The following is a 21,485-nucleotide window of genomic DNA, read 5'->3' as shown; positions in this document are numbered from 1 at the left end:
GTAATAGTGGTATTAACTGGGCTTCCCTGTAGGTGCATGGATATTATCCTATCATAGACAGTGTTGTTCCTCATGACTGATCTGGATATGTTCTTTTTGACAATAAATGTGACACCATTCCTCTTCAATTTGTCATTCCCAGCTTAGTAAACCATGTGGTTGTCAGATTCAAAATGCCCAATACCAGTCCATTTTAGCTCACTAATGCCTAAGATACTGATATTTATGTGTTCTATTTCATTTTTGACAACTTCCAATTTTCCTAGATTCATACTTCATACATCCCATGTTCCAATTTTCAATGGATGTTTACTGTTGTTTCTCTTCATTTTGAGTTGTGTCTCACCAGCAAATGAAGGTCATGCGGGCTTTTCTCCCACGGGTTTTACCTTAGTCACGTCATCTTGGTCAACTCTACTCTGAGGAGGCTGCTCTTCCCCAGTTGCATTTTGAGGGCCTTCCAACCTGAGGGGCTCATTTTGCACCACTATATCTCACAGTGTTTCTCTGCTATTCATAAGGTTTTCAGTGACTAACTATTCAGAAATAGTTGGTCACTCCTTCTTCCTAGTCTGTCTTCGTTTGGAAGCTCTTTTGAAACCTGTCCACCATGGGTGACCCTGCTGGTTATTAAAATTTCAGTGGCATAGCTTTCAGAATCACAGCAACTCACAAACCACTACAGTAGTATTTATGGTGAGCAAATAATCCAAGAAGCTAGATTATATGCAGAAGAATTTGGCATCAGGATTGGCAGTCTCATTAACAACCTGCAACATGCATATGATACAACTTTGCTTGCTGAAAGTGAAGAGGACTTAAAATACCCAGTATTTCATTTTCCTCGTATGCACAAGAAAACTGGATAATGAATAAGTAAGATTGAAGAAGAATTGATGCATTTGAATTATGATGTTAGCAAAGAATACAGAATATACCATGAACTGCCAGAATGAACAAATCTGTCTTGAAGAGACAAAGTATAGACAGAATGTTCCTTAGAAGTGAGGGTGAAGAGACTACATCTCAAATACTTTGGACATGCTATCAGGAGCAATTGGTCTCTGGATAAGGACTTCATGCTTGGGAAAGTAGAGGGTCAGTCAAAAGATGGAGGCCCTCAATGAAATGGTCTGATACAGTGGCTGCAACATGTGTTCAAACATGGCAATGACTGTGATGCACAGGACAAGGCAGAGCTTCAATTGTACATAAGTTTATTCTGTTTTTCATAGGGTCTTTCTATTGTACAGAGGGTCACAACTGACTTGATGGCACCTAACAACAATTTTGAGCATATTGTAAGGGGCACCTCTGGATTTCAGCAATTATTCTAAGCCTTCACACTTTGACAGAAAAGTCCTTTGTGTACCCAAACTTCTATCATTCTAGTGCCTGCAAGTCTGTTCGTTCTTTCATTCTCTTAATATGATCCCAAGAAAACTTAGACAATAAATTTGCCTAAAATTGTTCCCATTCTAAAGCTACCACTAGTCTAGTGAAGACGAACCATTTGTAACCTTGATGGGAGTATTTTTTTCTACTTTGTTGTTGTTAAGTGCTGTTGAGTTGTTCCAACACACAGTGACCCTGTTTAGGGTTTCTGAGGAGCAGCTGGTGAGTTCAGAATCCAGCTAAATTTTTTTAAAAAATAAAGCACTTGAGCAGGTTTTGTTTTCTCTTTTAAAGCATTATTGAGCTGTAACTAACATATGATCAACTGCACACAAAGTACAGTTTGAGTGGTGAGTTTTGACATGTGTATAGTCATAAAACTATCACCATTCTCAAGATAATGAACATATCCATTGCCCCAACAATTTCTTCATTACCTTTTCATAATCTTACTCTAACTCTTCCTGTTCCCACCATCCTCCCAAACTGGGATGAGGAGGGTTTATTTGTCTGGGTGGTAGCGTGCAGACAGTGGAGTGAGAAGACCTACAGCAGCAGCCTGGAATGGGGTGTTGAAACCTGAGTGAGGTGAGGTGAGCATCCGAAGGGAAGTGGGTAGTGATGGGAGAGTGATTGGTTACATACAGAAGTCTAATCTAATAATAAATACTGAGTATAATGGGAATCAAGTTGCTGTTAGAGAGTTACCAATATGGAAAGTGAGAAAACTAGAACAAACCCTCTGGAACTGGAGATAGCAGTGTGCACTAATGGTTTTCAATATATCAAAACAGATGTAAATATGTATGTGTGTGTTGTTGTTGTTGTTAAGAGTCATCGAGTCAGTTCCAATTCACAGCAACTCTCTATAGGGTTTCCAAGGAGCAGCTGCAGACCTTGTGATTCAAACCTACTCACGGTCCACTGCTTATCCTACAGCATCATACCAGGATTCCTTGTATGTGCATTTATGTATATATATTTGTTCACTCCCTAGCTCTGTACACCAAGGATTCTGGGGAGCAGTGCCATTCCAAAAGCAGTGAGCACACCTACAAGATCTTGGGAGCTAAGAACTTTATGAAAGGAACCAGAGCTCCTTGGAAAAGTAACCAATTCTAGGGCAAGTACAAGATGCTCTGGAACACTCTCTCATACAGAAAGTAAGGAAGTGCTCAAACAATGATGAGGATATGTCAAAAGGGAACAGGAGTCAGATTAAAGGAGCTTCTAAGGACCAAGTTGGGGACATTTTTGTTAAGAGACAATTTTCTGTAGGTCTCCTACATTTCTACACATCTTGTGAGCAGGAACAGTGACAGCTTTTGTTCCAGACTGTTATTTTATGGATGTTTGTGCAGCAGATGGCAGATAGAGGTAATGTTTTCTTCCAGATTAAAGGACAGATTTATTTGCTGACTACTATAATAGCATCTCCTTTCAGGGCAAAGGCTAAGTTTTCTTGAAACCCCTTATAAAAATTGAGGTTTTCTAAGGTCAAACACTTTTTGACCTTGAGGCTTAGTGCCAATGCTATATCTTCTATAAAGACTTCCTTAGACATGACACAAACCCACCGCATATTCAGTCTCCCAAATGCCTCACCGTTGAATCCATGGGACTTGGGGAGCAAGAGTAACCAATGCAAACATGCTGCCTGTTGTCTCCTCAGTAATAATCTCTTACCTAGGAATCTTATGTCTTCTACCAGCATCCAAGAAATTGTCTCTATGATCCAATGAGGTGGTTGTAAACTTTATTTCTTAGTCTCTCAAGTGCCTCTTCCAGAATCAGCAGATATGATCAGGAAAAAGCCCCAAATTCTAGGCTAATATTTCAGCTTCCTTCTTGGTCTGGATTTTGGTCCTATAACTCTTGATGTGCTATCTACTGATACTTTTTTCTGTTCTTCATATTAAGGTCAGTACAAACTTTCTGGTCTACCATTACTGAAAATAGAAGGGGTCCAAATAGGGTGAAGGTAGTTTTTGACTCCAAAGTTTCAAGCCCACCAAAAATATTGAAACATACCTGTAAACAAACCCACTGCCATCGAGTTGATTCTAAACTCATACTGAAGCTGTATAGGATTTCTGAGGCTATAAATCTTTTTGTAAGTTTTTACTGTGAATTATGTGATAGTTTACATGGGAGAACATTACCTTTACATTCGTCCTATCATATTCCATTTCATTGCCATGATTACAATCCCCTCCATGCATTATCAAACAACCAAAGGGTACACCCCACAAGCTTGCCCCCTGGTTGTCAGCACACAGCCCCTCTCCCTCCCTGAGTCCTCAGCTGCTCCATCTCTCCACATCATCATCTCTGCCTCCATCTCTGGCGTCACTGCGTCTCTGGGTAGGGTCCCGCACTCTGCTCTTCTCCCTTGATAGTCACAGGGACCACCGCTCCTAGACTGCAAAATCAACCACTCCCCTCCTTTTGTTATAAAACATCTACCTTTACATTTCCAACCCTCCCAGTCAGAACTGATAGCGATTATTCACTATTGTACCACAAGAGTCTTAGCCCTATCTCCTTTCATCAGCCCCGTCCAGACAGATAGGAAACCACTCAGTGGAGATTCTGCCTTCCCCCACACCTTCTGAAACTAGGCTCCCTCTTGAAAGCTTGTAAGCCAGTCACTTCTTGCCTTTGTAGCCCCCCCATTTTGGGTAGCCAATGTCTAAGTTGCCCACCCCTGTCTACCCTATGCGCCAAGGGGGTGGGAATGATCCTCACTGTAAAGATTTGTTCCCTATTTTGAGCTACTACATCCATGAGTATAAATCAGGTTCATCAAATTGTATCAGATTACTCTTTTTTTCTTCTTCTAGTCAAGTTCTGATCATCCAGCCATTGAAGCCAGGTTAAGTGGGTACTATCTACAAGTATGGGTGTTTTTGTGCATTTCCCCTCACTTCATATCAGCTGGATGCTCCACTCTCTGCTCTAGTCCTCTGTGGCCATGTCACTGTCTCTGAGCCCAGGAGTCCCCAGAACTTGCCATACTGCTAGCCAATGATATCTCAACCTGGGTTCACAGGAATCTATTGAACGTGGTCGGACTTAGCTCACAACTTCATTGTTGTTTTCCCCCACTTCCACTTACCAGTGACCAATGTGGTCATGAGTCAGACCACATGCCTGCTCATGTATTCCCTTTGAGTCTTAGTCTTGGAAGAGGGTTTGCCCTGAGGGGACCCGACCACTTGCCTTGATGGCTCCTTGAGGCTGTAAATCTTAATGGGACTAGAAAGTCTCACCTTTCTCCCACATAGGTTTGAACTGCCAACCTTGTAGTTAGCAGTCCAATGCTAATCCTATAGCACTACCAGGTCTCCTGTTAATAGATGAAAATGACCCTATAAGAATTAAAAATGAAAAGGCTCTAGAGCCTTCCTATCAACACTGTTTGACATTGAGGCTTAGTGCCAATGCTACATCTTCAATAAAGACTTCACACCCTCATTCTCATCTAGCTAGGGTAAAGTTCTCTTTCCCCTGTTTTTCCATGGGACTTTATGCCTCAGTTATAGCACTGGTCCATCTTTGCCATGGTATCTTATGCTTTCATATTAATGTTGTTGTTGTTAAGTGCCATTGCGTCAGTTCTGACCCATAGCGGCCCTGAACAGGGTTTCCAAGGATGTAAATCTTTACGGGAGCAAAAAACCTCATCTTTCTCCCGCAGAGCAGCTGGTAGTTTCGAACTGCTGACCTTGCGGTTCGCAGCCTGATTTGTAACCACTATGCTACCAGAGCTCCTTAATCTGTTGGTATAGGGCTAATGAAAGGAGATGGGGATAAAACTCTAGTGGTACAATAGTGAATAATTGCTATCAGGACTGACTGTGAGGGTCGGAAATGTAAAGGTATATATTTTGTAACAAAAGGAGGGGACTGACTGATTTTGCAGTCCAGGAGAAGAGGTCCCTGGGACCATCAAGTGAGAAGAGTAGAGTGTGGGACCCTATCCAGAGAAGCAGTGACGCCAGAAATGGAGGCAGAGATGATGACGTGGACAGATGGAGTGGCTGGGGACACTGGACTCAGGGAGGGAGAGGGGCTGTGTGCTGATGGCTGGGGGGCAGGCCTGTGGGGTGTACCCTTTGGTTGTTGAATGATGCATGGAGGGGATTGTAATCATTGCAGTGAAACGAAATATGATATACGATAGGATGAATGTAAAGCTGATGTTCTCCCATGTAAACCTACACAATTCACAATAAAAACTAAAAAAAAAAAAAAAAGTAATGAAAAGATAATGAGATCTTTTCTGAAGGTTACATTGAGCTTCCAGAATTTTCAGGGGCATCTTTAGGAGTCACCACAATGGCAGAAGACATCAAGACCAAAATCAAGATCTACCAAACTGTCTCTTTTGACAGCCGCTTCCCTCACTAGAATCAAACCAAGAACTGCTGGCAGAATTACCTGGACTTCCACTGCGGTGAGAAGGCTGTGACCACCAAAGAGGATTATGTCTCCACCTATGAATGGTACCAGTGTGTATACAAGTCCTTCTGCCCCTTATCTTGGGTATCAACCTGGGATGACTGCAGGCAGAAGGCATGAAGATCTGAACTAGCCCTCCTCACTTCTCTCCCAGGATCCTGAAACATGACTTAACTAATAATAAAAACTCACTGGAAAAGTGGGAAGAAAAAAAAAAAGAAAAGAAATTTTCTCACCAACTTTTTATAGCCCCCTCATATTAGAACTGGTTGACTATTCAACTTCATAGTTACTAATCTGAGGACCAAATGATGTCTTCATCATCTCTGTATCTTTCAGAATGCCTTGGACAGAATTTACTAAAACAAATATTTGAATAAGCCAACAAAAACTAAGAGAAGCAAGAAGAAAACTAAGGGTTTGGGTTAGTATATTTAAGAAAAGTAAATGAGTCTGTGGGACAAAGTATTGTTGAATGCTGTTGAGAGAGTTTGAAATGAAGGCTTAAGAGGACCCCTCCGATGTGGCAGGTTGGAGATGACTGTGACCCTGGCAACTCTATGGAGTGGCAGGTGTGCAAGTCAGACTGGAGTGGGCTACTGAGGAAGTGGGGATGAGCCTGTCCGTGTAGACAACTGACATAGACTTGACATAAGGAAATGAAAGAATTTGGGTTTGAAAGGATTTTGAAAGAAGGAAAACATCAAAACATATTCGAGTTGAAAGGGGAAGAACTTAGTGGGGAGAAAGTAAAAGGAGTGGTGGTGGTAATGTGTTGCCAAGTTACTTTCGACTCAGAGCAGCCCTATGTAAGGTTTCTGAGGCTGTAAATTTTTACAGGAACAGAAAGCCTCATCTTTCTCCTGCAGAGCAACTGGTAGATTTGACTGCAGTTAGCAGTCTAATGTGTAATCCACAATGCTACCAGGGCTTCTTACAGGTGCAGTAGACACTAGAAAATTGAAAGAGCGTAGCCCCTGAAAAGGAGACATGGGATCAAGAGGATGCGAGGAAAGGGAAGCTTTGGATGGGAAGTATCTTTCTGATGTTGCAACAAGATGGAAGGAGATGGGTGCATATGTAGATCCATTTATAGATTCTGATGTCGGAAGATTCTCTAAGAATCATAGATATTTCACTCTAAACCAAGAGGTAGTAAAACTGTAAATATTTCAAACCACTATCTTTAGTTGATCAACCTCAATTTAATGTAAGCTTTAGCTCTCAGTGTAGCATATTGTCAAAAGAAGTGGTCCCTAATGATTCATACTTATTGGTATTCATGCCCTTGTTCACCCTCTTTACACATGGACTCTGGGTTTAATCATGTGAATTTATTTTGGCCAATGACATTATAACAAACATGATACAGGAAGAGGCTTGATAAGCTTGTGAATTTGGGCCTGTTCTCATGGAACCCTGAAACAACATGCTGTGATACGTTGTTTTTGTTGTTAAGTGCCGTCGAGTTGATTCTGACCCATAGCAACCCTGTATAGAGTTTCTGAGGAGCAGCTAGTGAGCTTGAACCGCCGACCTTGCAGTTCAAACGGCTTTGCAGGCTGGCGCATTAACCCACGGCGCCACACTAGGACTCATACTGTGATGTAGCTACGGATAAATCATACTGAATTTCAGCTGAATGCAGCCACATGAGTGAGTCCGGATAAGCCCAGTACAATCACCCAGCCAACCCAGAGAAACATAAGAATAAACTGTTGTCTTAGGCCATTAAGTTTTGATGTGATTAGTTTTGTAGCAAAAGATAACTACTAAACTCAGCTACATGGGAGTTATGGCTAATTTTAGTGCCTTTGTACAAATGAAAAAAAAAGTGAAATGACCCTGTTAGCCAAGACTCATACACCATTGTTCAAAACGGTTTCCCTTCCTCCAAAACCCAGTTCTGTGCCAAGATACACAACCAACACTCAGTTCCTTTGCTGAGTACCTTTATGCACCACATAAGCTGTGCACTCATGTGTGAACTCATTGGGAGAATCCTACATAATTCTCTCTTCACTTAACAACCTGGCTTCATGGCAGGTTTCATTATTCTAAGTAAGGATAAAGAGAAAGTTGCTGACACTATAGTTTTCCCGGCTCTGAGGATTCAGTAAAACACTGACTTTTATTGAGGAAGAGACACTAAATGCTTCCAAAGTCACTGCATTTTTCAGGGGACTTACATCTCAGGCAAGTAAATTAGACAAGCTCCTTCTTGAAGCAGGATGAACAGTTCTCAAACAAATAGAGGAACTACACAGGTGGTGACCAGCTTTACTTGTTCACCATTCTTCTGAACTAGCTGTGAACATTCCAGAGATGAGGCATGTAAAGAGTTAGACTCTAGAGGCCTGGCAGTGATGAACTAAGTTCCTAGAATCTTCATTGTTGCTGTGAGTTGTTGAGTTGGTTCTGACTCAAAAACATTGTACAGGGCTTTCAGGGAGCAGCTGGTTGGTTTGAACTGCCGATCTTGCAGTTTGAAGCCCAGTGTGTATCTTACAGCACCAGACCAGGGCTTCAGAATTCTTTGGTTGTAGTATAATGCATTACACCGGAGGTCTAATAGCAAAAGTTGAGTAATACCACCAGCCTTCACAGAGCAACAAGCCTGCATCAGGCTGCTCCTGAGACTCTTGTTCCAGCTGCACAGTGGATACCTCCTTCAGGATTGTAGCACACAGGGCCACAGCGCAACTGGGGCTCCTCCTCCTCATACCAGCGCTGCTCGCTGAAGTCAGGGAAGAAGGCTGCAATCTCTCTACTGGCTGAAATCACAGAGTCTGTGAGAAAGAGAAGGTGTCTCATACCAGTGCAGGGTGGATGCAGGAGATACTCATAACTAGGTTTAGAAACCTTGGCCATGGTGAGCCTCTATGTCTCTCGCTTGCCCTCTTGGTCTTGGGCATATAAAGAAAGTCCATAGGCCACACCTGCCTATGGCCACAAAGACCAGACACAAAAATGAGAACTTGGCTCTCAGCCCCACCATACAGTCTGAACGAACGCCAACCCCAAACCTCCCTACCTTATTTGTAGCTGTGGACATGGCAGACTTACCTGAGCCATGAGTAGTGTTACGGGTGTCAGTGAGGCCGAAACTCCCACGAATTGAATCTGGGGCTATGTGGCGTGCTCGAAACACTCTGGTGGGTCCCATTAGTGTCCTCCAGAGCTGGATGGCATCCTTGTGTGCAAGGATGTAGGCTCGGATTGGCCCACTGTGAGAGGAACACATGTCTGGTCTAGGAGGGTACACTGTGAGCAGGGTATGGAAAAAAGCACACTGTACATCCTGGGAGTTTCCTTGCTTTCCTAGCTGAGTACCAATGCTGCTCCAAATAGAAGGTAATGGAGGGCTACTGCTGATGTACAAGAAAGGCCACACAGATCAGCTAGGTGGCATTCAACAATGCTCTCCTGAAGCAACCACTGGACCAGTAACCACCATGAGACAGGTGACCACTGGCTTAGTAGTTCATTCAGAGACTCAAGCCCATGTTTCTTCAGACTTGACACTGATTACAACTTTACACAGCAGCATGAAATCAAATCATTTATTTGAGGGGCAGGGGAGATAATGCCACAGTGAATAAAAATTCTTGAACCTAATTTAGAAGTACCTGGCCATGAATTCCACCAGTCGTTGATAGAAAAAACGCCCTGCAAAGAAAGAGTATCTTCATCAAGACATTGGAGCCTCAGATGACTTTTTGTATTTCTACCTCCTTATCTTAAGGAGCTCTGGAAATGTAGTGGTTACAAGCTGGGCTGTTAACCACACAGTCAGCAGTTCAAAACTACTAGCGGTTCCATGGGAGAAAGATGAGGCTTTCTGCTCCCTTAAAGATGTACAGCCTCGGAAACCCTGTGCAGGGTTGCTATGAGTTGGAACCGACTCCACGGCACACCACCACGTCCTTATCTAGAATAATAGAAACTTTATAGAGATAAGAACCAAGACCTTAGACTCTGACATACATGGGTCTGACTCAAGGTTCAACCACTTATAACTTGTACAGTTTTGGTTAAGTCATTAACCTTCCTAACTCAGTTTTCTAATAGTGTACTGGGGATTTGAAAATACCCACCTCATAAGACTGCTGGAGAATTAAATGGTGAGCATTATGACAATGCCTGACAAAGAGTATACACTCACTAAAGTGTTAACTATTGATATTATTGTCAAGACATGAAATTACATTTGTGGCAGGGACTATTAGATAGTTCTTCTAGAAAACATTAAAAATTGACTTTAAAAGTTTGTATATAAACCAAGAATTTGGAATGGCTGACACCTTACAAGAGTGTATGTCAGAAAGCGTGCTATTGTGTTGCAGGTAAAATCTCTTAATGGCCTCAGGACAGAGAAGCATCCCATTAGAAGACTCCTGGTCCTACCTTCGTGCTCTTGGTAAAACCTCTGGCAATCTTCCTTTCTCCACAGTAGTTCTCTCATTCGTACTATAAGGAACTTGTTGCTCAGAATCTGCTGATGAACAGCCTGGATAAAAACCATCCCAAAGATAAAATCAGGCAGAGGGGTCATTTGAGTGAACAGGAGTAGTGTTGCAGGTTGACTCATGCTGACCAAAAGAACGACGAGGACTCCAGAACTTGAGAGTCTGTCCCATTGGTGGGGCAGAAGGATGGGAGGGTAAAGACCTCCAGTCACATAGCAAGATCATGCACAAGTGCTGTCTCTGCCCTCCATTCCTGCAGCCCCCTGTGCTCACGCCCACTACTCAGAACATTGTAAGTCTCTTGGTAGCAGTCTTGCCTCAAGCTTCTCCCATTCTTCCCAAAGCACCAAACATGATAGGTTAAAAACACCATAATGGACATTTCATTCTGGTCAGAAGCTTTTGAGTGGTTTCTGTTATTCACAGAATGACATGCTGTCACTTAGCCTGGTGCACAAGACTGTACTTTCCTTGTCCTCTAACCTTTCCAGTTTTGTAGTGTGACCAACCCAGCTCACCTGTGGCCCTCTAACCCACCACTCATTCTTGCCTCAGCATCTCCTATCTCTGAACATCCATCGTACTCCTGGGCACTAACCAAAGTTCACCCTTCCTTTGTAGCCCAGCTGGGTCCCACCATTTCCAGGTCACTATTTCTATTTGCTCTGGCCCTGCTCTGTACCACAGCGGCCTTACTTACCAGCGCTGCTCACTAATACATGTCACAACATGGTAGATATCTTATGATGACACCCTTCTCCACCCCCAAGATTTCCCTTCCTAGTCTGTAAGACTCTGAATATGTGATATATTTCTGATTATGTAATAAGCCATAATAAGTCAAAAGGGATTTTGTAGATGTAATTAAGGTATTAATCAACTTTGAAGTAATCAAAGGGAGATTATTAGGTGGGCCTAATCAATCACATGAGCCCTTTAAAAGTAGTTTTCTTCAGCTGCGAGCTGAAGAAGTCAGAGAGATTGGAAGCACAAAAAGGATTCAACAAAATGTTGCTACCTTGGAGATGGAGGGGACTATGTGATGAGGAATGTGGGTAATTTCGAGAAACTGAGCAGTCCCTGTCTGATTATCTGCAAGGAAACAGGGGCCTCAGTTTCCTAACTACAAATAACTGGCTTCTTTTATTCTTCCCTAATTCTGCAAGTGTATTCTTCCCTGGAACTTCTAGATAAGGGCCTAGCAGGCCAATGCCTGTGATTATAACTTGTGAGACCCTAAGGAGAGAACCCAGTTGAGACTACTGGACCTTTAATCTATAGACTTATGGAATAATAAATGGGGTTTGTTTTAAAGAAATTTTGGGCTTATGTGTTATGTAGAAATAGAAAAAAATATGCATATTTTGTCTTGATAGTTGCTTCTTTTTATTACAGTACTGGTTTACTTCTCATATTTTATACTTACCTTAATTCTCCATTAGATTTTTAGTCTCCTTAGGGTTTGGGCCCATGGCTCCTAGCTTTGCCTCCACAAGATCTAGTATACGACTTTAGTTGCTACAAGTGAACCTGAAATGCTTGCAGTGTCGAAGACATACGGTAAAGGCTCAGGATTTGTTCTTACCTCCAGAATCAGTGGGTGAGCAACTGCATCAGGCTTGATCAGGGCTAGAGTGAGCTGGAGAGCCTGAGGGCTTCGTAAAAGAGAGGCCATCTCCTGCTATCAGAGAGCGGGATTAGGGACCTGCTGGCACTGTATTACCACCCAGCCCTACTTCGGAGCTGTGTCACTTTCTAAGTCAACCAATCTCTTCATCTCAAAATCTAAGTCAACCTTACACTTATAAAGCACTTGACAGTTACACAGCAGGGTTATATACATCATTTTATTTAATTACCCATTTGGGTTCATGGGATTTAGGGGAAAGGGTGTGGAGAGGTGTTCAAGTTGCCCTGTGGAATCATTATCTGGCCTGTGCTGCTATAAATCTATGAGGGAGAAACTCAAGCTTAAACACTATCACTTCCACCAATACATCCTTCCCTTCTTAACTGCATTTGTGTTTTATATAGGACTCATAAAAAAGCACAATGACTGATTCTCCTTTTAAAACCCTCTATCCCAGAATGTTCTTCTCCATTAATTGTAGAATCAGAGACTGATGAACAAGAATTGAGATGTTTCTGGCATACCAAAAAGTCTGTTAGATATAGAGCAATCTTAAGATTAGTACGATCATCTCTGCCTATGTCAAACCCTTGAATATACTCAGCTGTCCACAAAGGCAAGGCTTGTAAACATACAACTCCAAGGTGAGTTTGTATCTGAAATAGAACAGTGCCTGGCACAAAGGTGCTCTATCAGTTTTGTTGACAAAACTAACCTGTATGTGAGGGTGAGTCCAGTCACATTAAAACGCCTGACTATGTCTAAAGCTGATGACAACCTTGAGCATGCATGTAAAATGATTTTATCGAATAGACGAGTCACAATGAATTATGTCGTAAATCATTTGCAAATCAGTCAGGGCTCTGCTTATCAAATGCTCCACGACAGACTTGGGTTTCGAACAGTTTATGCGAGATGGGTACCGAAACAACTCATGGAAGGGCATAAACAAGAGCATTTGGACATCTGCAAACAAAATCTGGACTGATACTAGAAGGAAAAAGTTTCTTTAAAAAAACCATTACTGGTGACAAGACATAGATTTATCACTATGAGCTTGAGAGTAAACTGTAGAGGATGGAATGGTGCAAACATTCTCAATCACTGACCAAGAAAAAATTAAAAGTCAACCATCAGATGGTAATTTCATGCTTACAGTTTTCTGGGACCCTCAAGGGCCACTACTGGAACACTATTAGGAAAAAACGTTCAACAATTAACAAGTGCTCCTTACAGTGAGATGCCCACTGAAGAGCTGAAGTCAAAATTTGGGATTAAATGCAGAGGACTGCTATCCAAGGGCATTGTGATCTTGCATGACAATGCACATCCTCACACCTCTACCTACACTGTTGACACTGCAAAAACTTCTGAGGTGTTAAAGCATCCTCCCTATAGTCCTGATCTTGCTTCATTGGACTTTCTTCATCTGTTGGTCCCCTGAAAACAGGCCTTCGAGGACAAAGATTCACCTCTGATGAAGAAGTGAAGACAGCAGCGGTGCATTTGTGGCTCAAAACTCAACCTAAAACATCTTTTAATAAGAGAACACGAAAGCTTGTTGACAGATGGACAAAATGTATTGAAAAGCAAGGAGACTGTCAAAAAATGATGTATTTGTCTTTTCTAAAATTTGATTAAAAGAAATACTACAGCCAGAGTGTGGATAACTTTTGACTCACCTCCAAAATTTTACTCTACTCATCTCTGTACTCCTAGTGTCTAACATGGTATAGAAACTCAATACATAATAATGGAAATGATGTAATTAGTATAAAAGAGTTTTATAAGCTGGACTAAAAGACTTCAAGGTTTCTTCCAACTCCAAAGTTCAATTTACATGTGAGAAACGGATCACTTTTGCAGGAGTAAATGCTAGGTTTCCAAGATTATCTGAAAGAATCCCTAAATCTTAACAAATAGAGAAGGCTTCTATGAACGTAGGCACCAGCAGAATCTTTACAACACTGTCATTTTTCTTAGCCTGAAGGTAGCCTACCAATCACAATAAAGGTGATGCTAGGGTCTGGCTCACATAATGAAGCTATGCCAAATTCTCTTCTACTCTTGTTCTTTCTATAGCTTTGTTTGATGCTCCACTCCAAATATAAAACCAAGCTCTGTCAAACCAGAACAATATCAATCAAGCCAATCTCCCTCACATCCCAGTATCAGATGGTGACTAACTCAAGAGCAAATGGAATCTTTGCCATATATCTAGGCAGCCATCCTTGATGCCTCCTTTTCCTCATCCTTCATATCCATGCTATCATCAGTTCCTCAACTGCCACTGCCTCAGGCAGAGTCTCTCCCTGGGCTCTGCAATAGCCTCTTCAGTGATCTTCCAGTTGGAACTCTTGTCACTTTCTAATCTGTTCTTCACCCAGCAACCAGAGTGAATGAAAAAAATGCAAATTTAATCATGTCATTCCTCTTCTTAATCCTTTAGAGTGCCAAAATTCTTATCACAGCCTACCAGACTTTGTGGGATCTAGTCCTATAGGGTCGCTATCGACTCAATGGCACCTAACAACAACAAGAAGTCCTTAGGTACCTCTCCAGTTTCATCTAAAGCCCTACACACTCCTTAGCTTTTTGTTTCAACTTTATAGGCCTTTCAGTTCCAAAAGACTTTCTGGCCTGCCAGCCTTTGTGTGGGCATGTTTACAACCCAGAATGTGCTTTCCTTGGTTACCTCCAATTCATCCAGTTACCTCACTTCCCCTGTTAAAGTTTCTCACTGCTCCTTGCACATTCTTCAGTTTGGAATTGTATAGCTATTCGATGTCTATGTCAATCGCTTCTCGGTCTTTTGGCAAAGATCAAGTGTTCTTATCAGCGGAATATCTGATTTCTATATATCTCCACCACTAGAAGTTCACTCTACGAGGTCCTCACCACCAGGTCCTCATTATTTATGGGGAGCAAATGAACCAATTAATGATCCCGATCCATTCATCCCAAAGCCAAGCTGCGAGGGGACTCTTCAGAGGAGGGAGAGGACAAACTTCCTTTCCTAATGCCAGCGAAGTTAGTGCTGTCTTCTTGGCTTTGTGTTTATAATAAAAGACAAGTCGAGAAACTTGGTCAACTCCAAGTTTCTCCGGACGTCAGTTCATCAGAAAATTACAAAATTTAGACGTTTCATGGGCTTTCCCACATCGGCGGCATCTGAGGAGTCTACCCTTCCAAGCAGGTTGTATGTACTCCCACCTTCGGCCTTAAACTGCAGCCCCCTCATTAAGCCTCTACTACACCTGAGACCAGGCGCCTCCAGACAGACCCTCAGGCTCTCATCTTCTGACCGGCACTCCATCTTGTACCAGGTCACGCAATCCTCGCCTTTCATGCTAAAGGCCCAACCCCAAGCCAGATTTCGGGCTATTCGAGACCGTTTCCAACCTGAGTCTGGTCGAGATCCACTTGATCCTCCTGCCGTGAATCCCGATCGCCAGGCACCGCGCTAGTCAGCTTACAAAGCTCCAGCGGGGTCCTTCAGGCGTTCCACCGGGCAGTCTTTCATGGGGCTTTCGGAAGTTGTGTAGAATCTGTGAGGCAGGCGCGAGCCAAATTGTAAGTGAGGTGAATCCGTGTGGCCTTCCTCTAGGATAGTAGGATATTGTTCACGCATAATTCTTATGGGTCTTGGACTGGAGCTCCAGCCTTCTCTCCCCTACTCCCCGGGCTGGTGACTTACCCTATTAACTGATTTCAGTACTTTCATACACAGGTATTGAATTCCCTACCTGCTGACAGCTTTTTTCCACAAGGTGCCCTCCTAGGTGGTGGTGACGTTTTCTGTCTCAGAGCGACCAGAGGTTGTAAATCTTGACGGGAACAGAAAGCCTCATCTTTCTCCCACGGAATGGCTGGTAGTTTCGAACTGCTGACCTTGAAGTTAGCCGCCCAACTCTACTTCTCACAATGCCTGCTGGTTAAGTTGTGAAGTGCCATCCAATCGGTTCCGACCCATAGCGACCCTATATAATGTTTTCGAGGAGCCGTTGATGAACTGGAACCGCTGAGCTTGCAATTGCTACGGTTTTGCAGTCTGACGCCTTAACGCACAGCGCCACACCCAGAGTCCTGCTGGGGAAGGTACATATGTACCTTCTGCCTTCACAGGATGCAGATAGATTACTACATACCACTGATCAGACAATTAATCTTATCTCTTAGATACACCAGGTCCAGCTTTGTTTTATACCCTTAATCTTTACATATTTTTGGACTATTAACTGTTGCGGTTAAGTGCCTTCTACTCATAGCATCCTGTGTAGGGTTTCCAAGGAGCCGGTGGTGAATTTGAATTTCTGACCTTGTAGTTCAAACCAACCTTGCAGTCCAGTGCTTTATCCCATAGCGTCACACCAGGACGCCTTGGACTATCAAATAGCTGATGAATAATTATTCTCTAGGGAATTTGTTGGTATTTGGACCATGGTCTTCAACTCATCTCTCTTCCTCTTTAACTTTTTTATCTCCCCGTACTCTCCCCTGCAGGTAGTTTTGATTCCCTATTTGGCACTTGATTTAATCATCCTCAGCAACAATTTTACTTAATAAAAGTGAGAGCAGAAGTTGTGGGGCTTTTTTGGAACCCAATAAATAGCACCCTTTTTCTGAACTTGGATTCAGAATCAATTAAAAAAAAAAAAGGCAAATGGAAAGCAAATTATCAGCTTAATGACTATAAACGTGTTGGATAATGTAGATAACATACAAGAGCTAAACACATCTGCCTGCATTGAACTGTCCAAGTTCAATGACAAGTCTCTCTGAGGCTCTTTTGAAATGACATAAGGATCTAGATAGTTAATAGGACATGAATGATTATCACAACATTGGCTCACACAGACAAAACAGTAGACAAAACCAGTGTCTACTGTTTTCCAGTGGCAAAATCTGCTGACAGAGATTAAGTGGTTTTAGGAAAGTCGAGCCAGCTGACTCAATTCAGTGCTAGTTATGCAGAATCTCTAACCTGTAAACATAAAGTGGGTTTTGGATTAATCACCGTTAAGAGGTAAATTTTCACTCTGTGTTCATTGTATCTGGAGGGGCTCATTTTCTTATCGCTAGATTAGTATTTGAGATGCTGCTTCATTCTTAAAGAGTGTGAAAGATGCTGCTTTCTCATCCTGCACTTTCAGTCTTCTTAATTCCAATTCCCATTTGCACTCTAAGCTTCTGGCACCCTGGACTGCTTTGCGAGTCTGCTCTAATGACTTAACTTCCCTGCCCCTTGTCAGCAAGCCTTCTCAGTGACCACTGCCCTCTGTTGTGGAGTTACTCTGCCAGAACAGCTACCTCCTGAGGGTGGGGGTTGAGGAGACCTTTCATCCCACACGTCTCAGTTAAGAATCACCATTGGCAGTTTCCTGAGCTGGCACTGCTATTGTTGCTTCTGAAATTTGGTCCTTCAGGGACCCAGTGAAGAGCAAGATCTTTGCTGTGTGTTCCTCAAGATACTGTGTTTATATAGCTTCTGAATGTTTCAGGCGAGAAGTACCATGTATTTCAGACAATTTTGGCAATTTTTTCCCTGTGCTCCTTTCCAGAAGGCTCTAAGTTTCTTACACTCTACCTTTTCTTACATTGGTCCTTCTTTTTCCTTATGTCAAGATTTCTTGTTCCGTTTTCTTTCTGGTTCAGACTTGTTTTCATTTTATTTTTTAACTTTATAGATTTTGCTTTAGAATTGAGGGTTTCCCAATATGGGAGAGATAGTTTCAGTGTCTGTGCTTATCGAAGGCAAGTATTGAGCACCTGATATGAGTCAGACATTCTTCTAGGTAATACATAAATCTCTCCCTATGAAGTTTACATAGCACAGGCAAAACCTGCGTCTATTTATTACTATGTCACCTTGAAACTCAACTAGTACTTCCAATATTTCCTAAAGTTTTTCTGTAAGTATTGTTTTTGAGTGTCGTCAAGTCAGTCCTAACCCAACTCATAGAGATCCTGTATAAGGTTTCCAAGGAGCCACTGGGTAACTTGAATAACTGACCTTGTGGTTCAGAGTGACTTGACTGTCCAGTGCATTAACCCACAGTGCCACACCAGGACTCTGTAACTAAGTATAGCTGGCCCAGTTTTTGTTTTGTTTTTTTGGGGGGTGTTGTAAAAGCCCTTTTATAAAGCCATTTTTAAACAAAACAAAACAAAAGTTTACGAAAGAAAGAAAAGAGAAATAGAGTAATTTACTTTATATGTCCCAAAAAGAGAAAAAAATAAAGGGACAATATAGCTGGCCTAGTTTTGTCTGCTGCGCTAAGAAGCTTTCTCACAATAGTTTCCTGAGCTCCTGTTGTTTGTCTTTCTGATGACTTTGCATTTCTTCCTCTTTAGCGTTCTTTGGGCCCACCCACAGATGCTTCTACTTAACAATTAAGATGCTGACTTCTTTTCTGGTTCTCTATTTAAGAGTAGTTAGATCTGGATGCATTTCCTTTTTATGCTGTCTAGTGTTTAGCCCAAGGAGCTCTGGTAGCGTAGTGGTTACGAATTGGCCTGTGAACCGCAAGGTCAGCAGTTCGAAACTACCAGCGGTTCCGCGGGAGAAAGATGAGGCGTTCTGCTCCCGTAAAGATTTACAGCCTCGGAAACCCTGTGCAGGGTCGCTATGAGTCGGAACCGACTCCACGGCACTTAACAACAACAACAACAGTGTTTAGCCCTGGTAGTGTAGTAGGTTACAAGCTGGGCTGCTTTGTGGAAGAAAGATGAGACTTTCTGCTCCCATAAAGATTTACAGGCTCAGAAACCCTGTACAGGGTCACTATGAGTTGGAATCGACTCCATGGCACACCACCACCATAACACTTAACAATAGCCGTGTTTAGTTTGGGGAAATTTATAAGCAGAAAAGTGTTAGAATGCACCTGATTCGCCAAGCTTTTGTTATCAAGGAGGGAGGTGTGCTTAGTTAGGCTGGGCATAATCAAGCCAAAATGTCTTTGTTGTTAAGACAGTTTACTGTCGAGTCGGTTCTGACTCATAGTGACCCTGTATAGGGTTTCCAAGGAGTGACTGGTGGATTTGAACTGCTGACCTTACAGTTCAAACTGACCTTGTGGTCCAGTGTATTATCCTGCAATGTCACACCAGGATTCCAGAACTTCTTTAATACTCTAAATATTTTGAGGAAAGGAGGACAGCAAATATTTTTGTGACTTTCACAGTGGAAGCTTCCTGTCCAGGGAAGAAGGACTGTTAGAAGGGACCACTAGAGGATAAACCTTTTAAATGCAGACCTGCAGATCCACCCAGCAGGTGCTTAGCTAAGCTTCAGAAAATGGGGACGAAATGAGCTTCCAGGGTCATCCAGTGTAGTCCCAATGATGTCTTCCAGGATATCAACTTTCTCTTAAAAGAAAAATCCATCCTCTCCCTTTGTTTTCATTCTTTGACTGCACCTAATCAATTATTCTCCTGGGGTGGTGCTGTAGGATTAGCACTGGACTTTGAACCACTAGGTAGGCAGCTGCTCCTTATAAACCCTATACATGGTCGCTATGAGTTTGAACCAACTTGATGGCACTTAACTACACCAGCAGCAATCAATTCTTCTGGTGTGGTGCTGTAAGGGCAGCAGTGTACTGTGAACCGTAAGGTTGCTATGAGTCTGACTCGATGGCACTTAACAACAATCAATTCTATGGTCTGCCTTATGCATTGCCCAACTTTCACATGCATGTGAAGCTATTGAAAATACTATGGCTTGGGTCAGGTGCACCTTAATCCTTAAACTGACATCTTTGCTATTGAACACTTTAATGAGGTGCAGTAGACTTGCCTAATGCAGTACATCGTTTGATTTCTTGACTGCTTTTTTCATGAGTGTTGATAAAATTAAGTCTTTGACAGCTTCAATCTTTTATTCATTTATCATGATGTTTTTATTGGTCCAGGGATGAAGCTGCTATATTAATATCAGGCAAATTAAGTTTTAAGTAAAAAATTGCTACAAGAGATGAAAAATTACTTTTATTTATTGATAAAGGGTCAATTCATCAAGAGATACAACGATTATAAAAATACACCTAACAATTGAGCCCCCAGAATGTGAAGTAAATACTGACTGAGTTGAAGGGAGAAATAATTGTTCCTTAATAGTTGGAGACATCAGTATACCACTTTGAAAATGGATAGAGCATCCAGACAAAATTAATAAGGAGAGAGAGTACTTGAACAATAGTATAAACCAACTGGAGTTGGGTGGTGCTGTAAGATGAACACTGCACTGCTAACCTCAAGGCCGGCAGTTCAAACCTAGTAGTCATTCATCAAAAACCCTACACAGTGTTGTGATAAGTCAGAATCCACTCAACAACACTAACAACAACATAAACCAACTACACCTAACATATATGAAATACTCCACTGAACAACAGCGGAATACACATTGTTAAGTGTATTCTGGATAGACCATATGTTAGGCCAAAAATCAAATCTTAGTATATTTAAGATGATTGAAATTTTGCAAAATATATTATAAAATAATGGGATGAAGCGAAAAGCCAACAGGAACTGCACAAATAGGTGGAAATTAACAGTCTTAAGAAAGGAGTCAAAGAACCACAAGGAAAATTAGAAAATGCTCTGAGATGAATGAAAATGGAAGCATCACACACTCAAAATTAGGGGATGCATCAAAGGCAGTACTCACAGGGAAATTTATAGCTTTAAATGCAATGCCTACATTATAAAAGAAGAGCTCAAATCAACAACCTAACTTTACAAGTTGAGAAACCAGAAAAGGAAGAGCAGAAAGGTCCAAAAGCTAGTAGAGGGAAAGGAGTAGGAAAGATTCAAGTGGAGAAAAATGATACAAAAAATACAGAGACTGAACCCCAAAGTTGTTTTTTAAAAAATAAAATGGACAAACCTTTAGCTAGACTGACAAAAACAACAGCAAAACAAAGTCAGAAATGAAGATAGAGACATTACTGTTGGATTATTCAGAAATAAAAAAGAATACTATGAACATATGTATGCCAACAACAAATTAGATAACCAATATGAAATGTATAAACTACTTAAACTGACTCAAGAGGAAATAGAAAATCACCAAATCTATAACAAGTGAAAGGTCAGTGGTTCATGCTCACCAGCCACTCCTTGGAAACCCTATACAGGGTTGCCATGGGTCGGAACCGACTCAACAGAGCTTAAAAACAACAAGTGAAAAGATTAATTTAGTAATCAAAATAACAAAAGATCAGGGCCAAATGACTTGACTGAGGTGTTCTACCAAACATTTAAGGAAGAATTGAGACTAATTCTTAAACTCTTAAAAAAAAGGAGAGGAGGCCATTCTATGCAGTCATTCCTAACTTATCTATAAGGCCAAATCATCCTGACACTGAAGTCAGATATGGACATAACATACACAAGAAAATATCTCTAGGAATGTAGATGAAGCAATTTGTAACAACATGCAAATCAAATCCAACAGCAATCCTATTTCAACAGCATATTAAAAGGATTATGACGCACGATACTGATAAGGGGAAGGAGCT

The 21,485-nt window shown here is 41.8% G+C and overlaps 1 protein-coding gene across 1 annotated transcript; it reads right to left on the bottom strand.

Moving 5' to 3' along the window:
- Nucleotides 1-8,402: 8,402 nt before the first annotated feature.
- NME6 (NME/NM23 nucleoside diphosphate kinase 6) lies at nucleotides 8,403-12,003 on the bottom strand. Its single transcript, XM_006868786.1, has 5 exons — nucleotides 11,914-12,003; nucleotides 10,267-10,369; nucleotides 9,489-9,528; nucleotides 8,926-9,086; nucleotides 8,403-8,648 (listed from the first exon to the last, which is right to left on the bottom strand). The coding sequence occupies exons 1-5, from the start codon at nucleotides 12,001-12,003 to the stop codon at nucleotides 8,482-8,484; spliced, it is 561 nt and encodes a 186-aa protein (XP_006868848.1). The 3' UTR covers nucleotides 8,403-8,481.
- Between the last annotated feature and the right edge of the window lie 9,482 nt (nucleotides 12,004-21,485).

Source organism: Chrysochloris asiatica, unplaced genomic scaffold (genome assembly GCF_000296735.1).
Source record: "Chrysochloris asiatica unplaced genomic scaffold, ChrAsi1.0 scaffold00124, whole genome shotgun sequence".
NCBI classification, from domain to species: domain Eukaryota; kingdom Metazoa; phylum Chordata; class Mammalia; order Afrosoricida; family Chrysochloridae; genus Chrysochloris; species Chrysochloris asiatica.
The sequence above is the reverse complement of the archived record's forward strand: the minus strand, read 5'-3'. Positions and strand labels throughout refer to the sequence as shown.

What these genes read in the sequence shown, in the direction of transcription:
- NME6 (XM_006868786.1), bottom strand. Translation starts at nt 12,003, where the DNA reads ATGGCCTCTCTTTTACGAAGCCCTCAGGCTCTCCAGCTCACTCTAGCC. An exon ending in GTTTTACCAAGAGCACGAAG is followed by an intron (nt 9,529 to 10,266) that starts GTAGGACCAGGA and finishes CTTTCTTTGCAG; the next exon opens with GGCGTTTTTTCTATCAACGA. An exon ending in CTGGTGGAATTCATGGCCAG is followed by an intron (nt 9,087 to 9,488) that starts GTACTTCTAAAT and finishes TTCCTCTCACAG; the next exon opens with TGGGCCAATCCGAGCCTACA.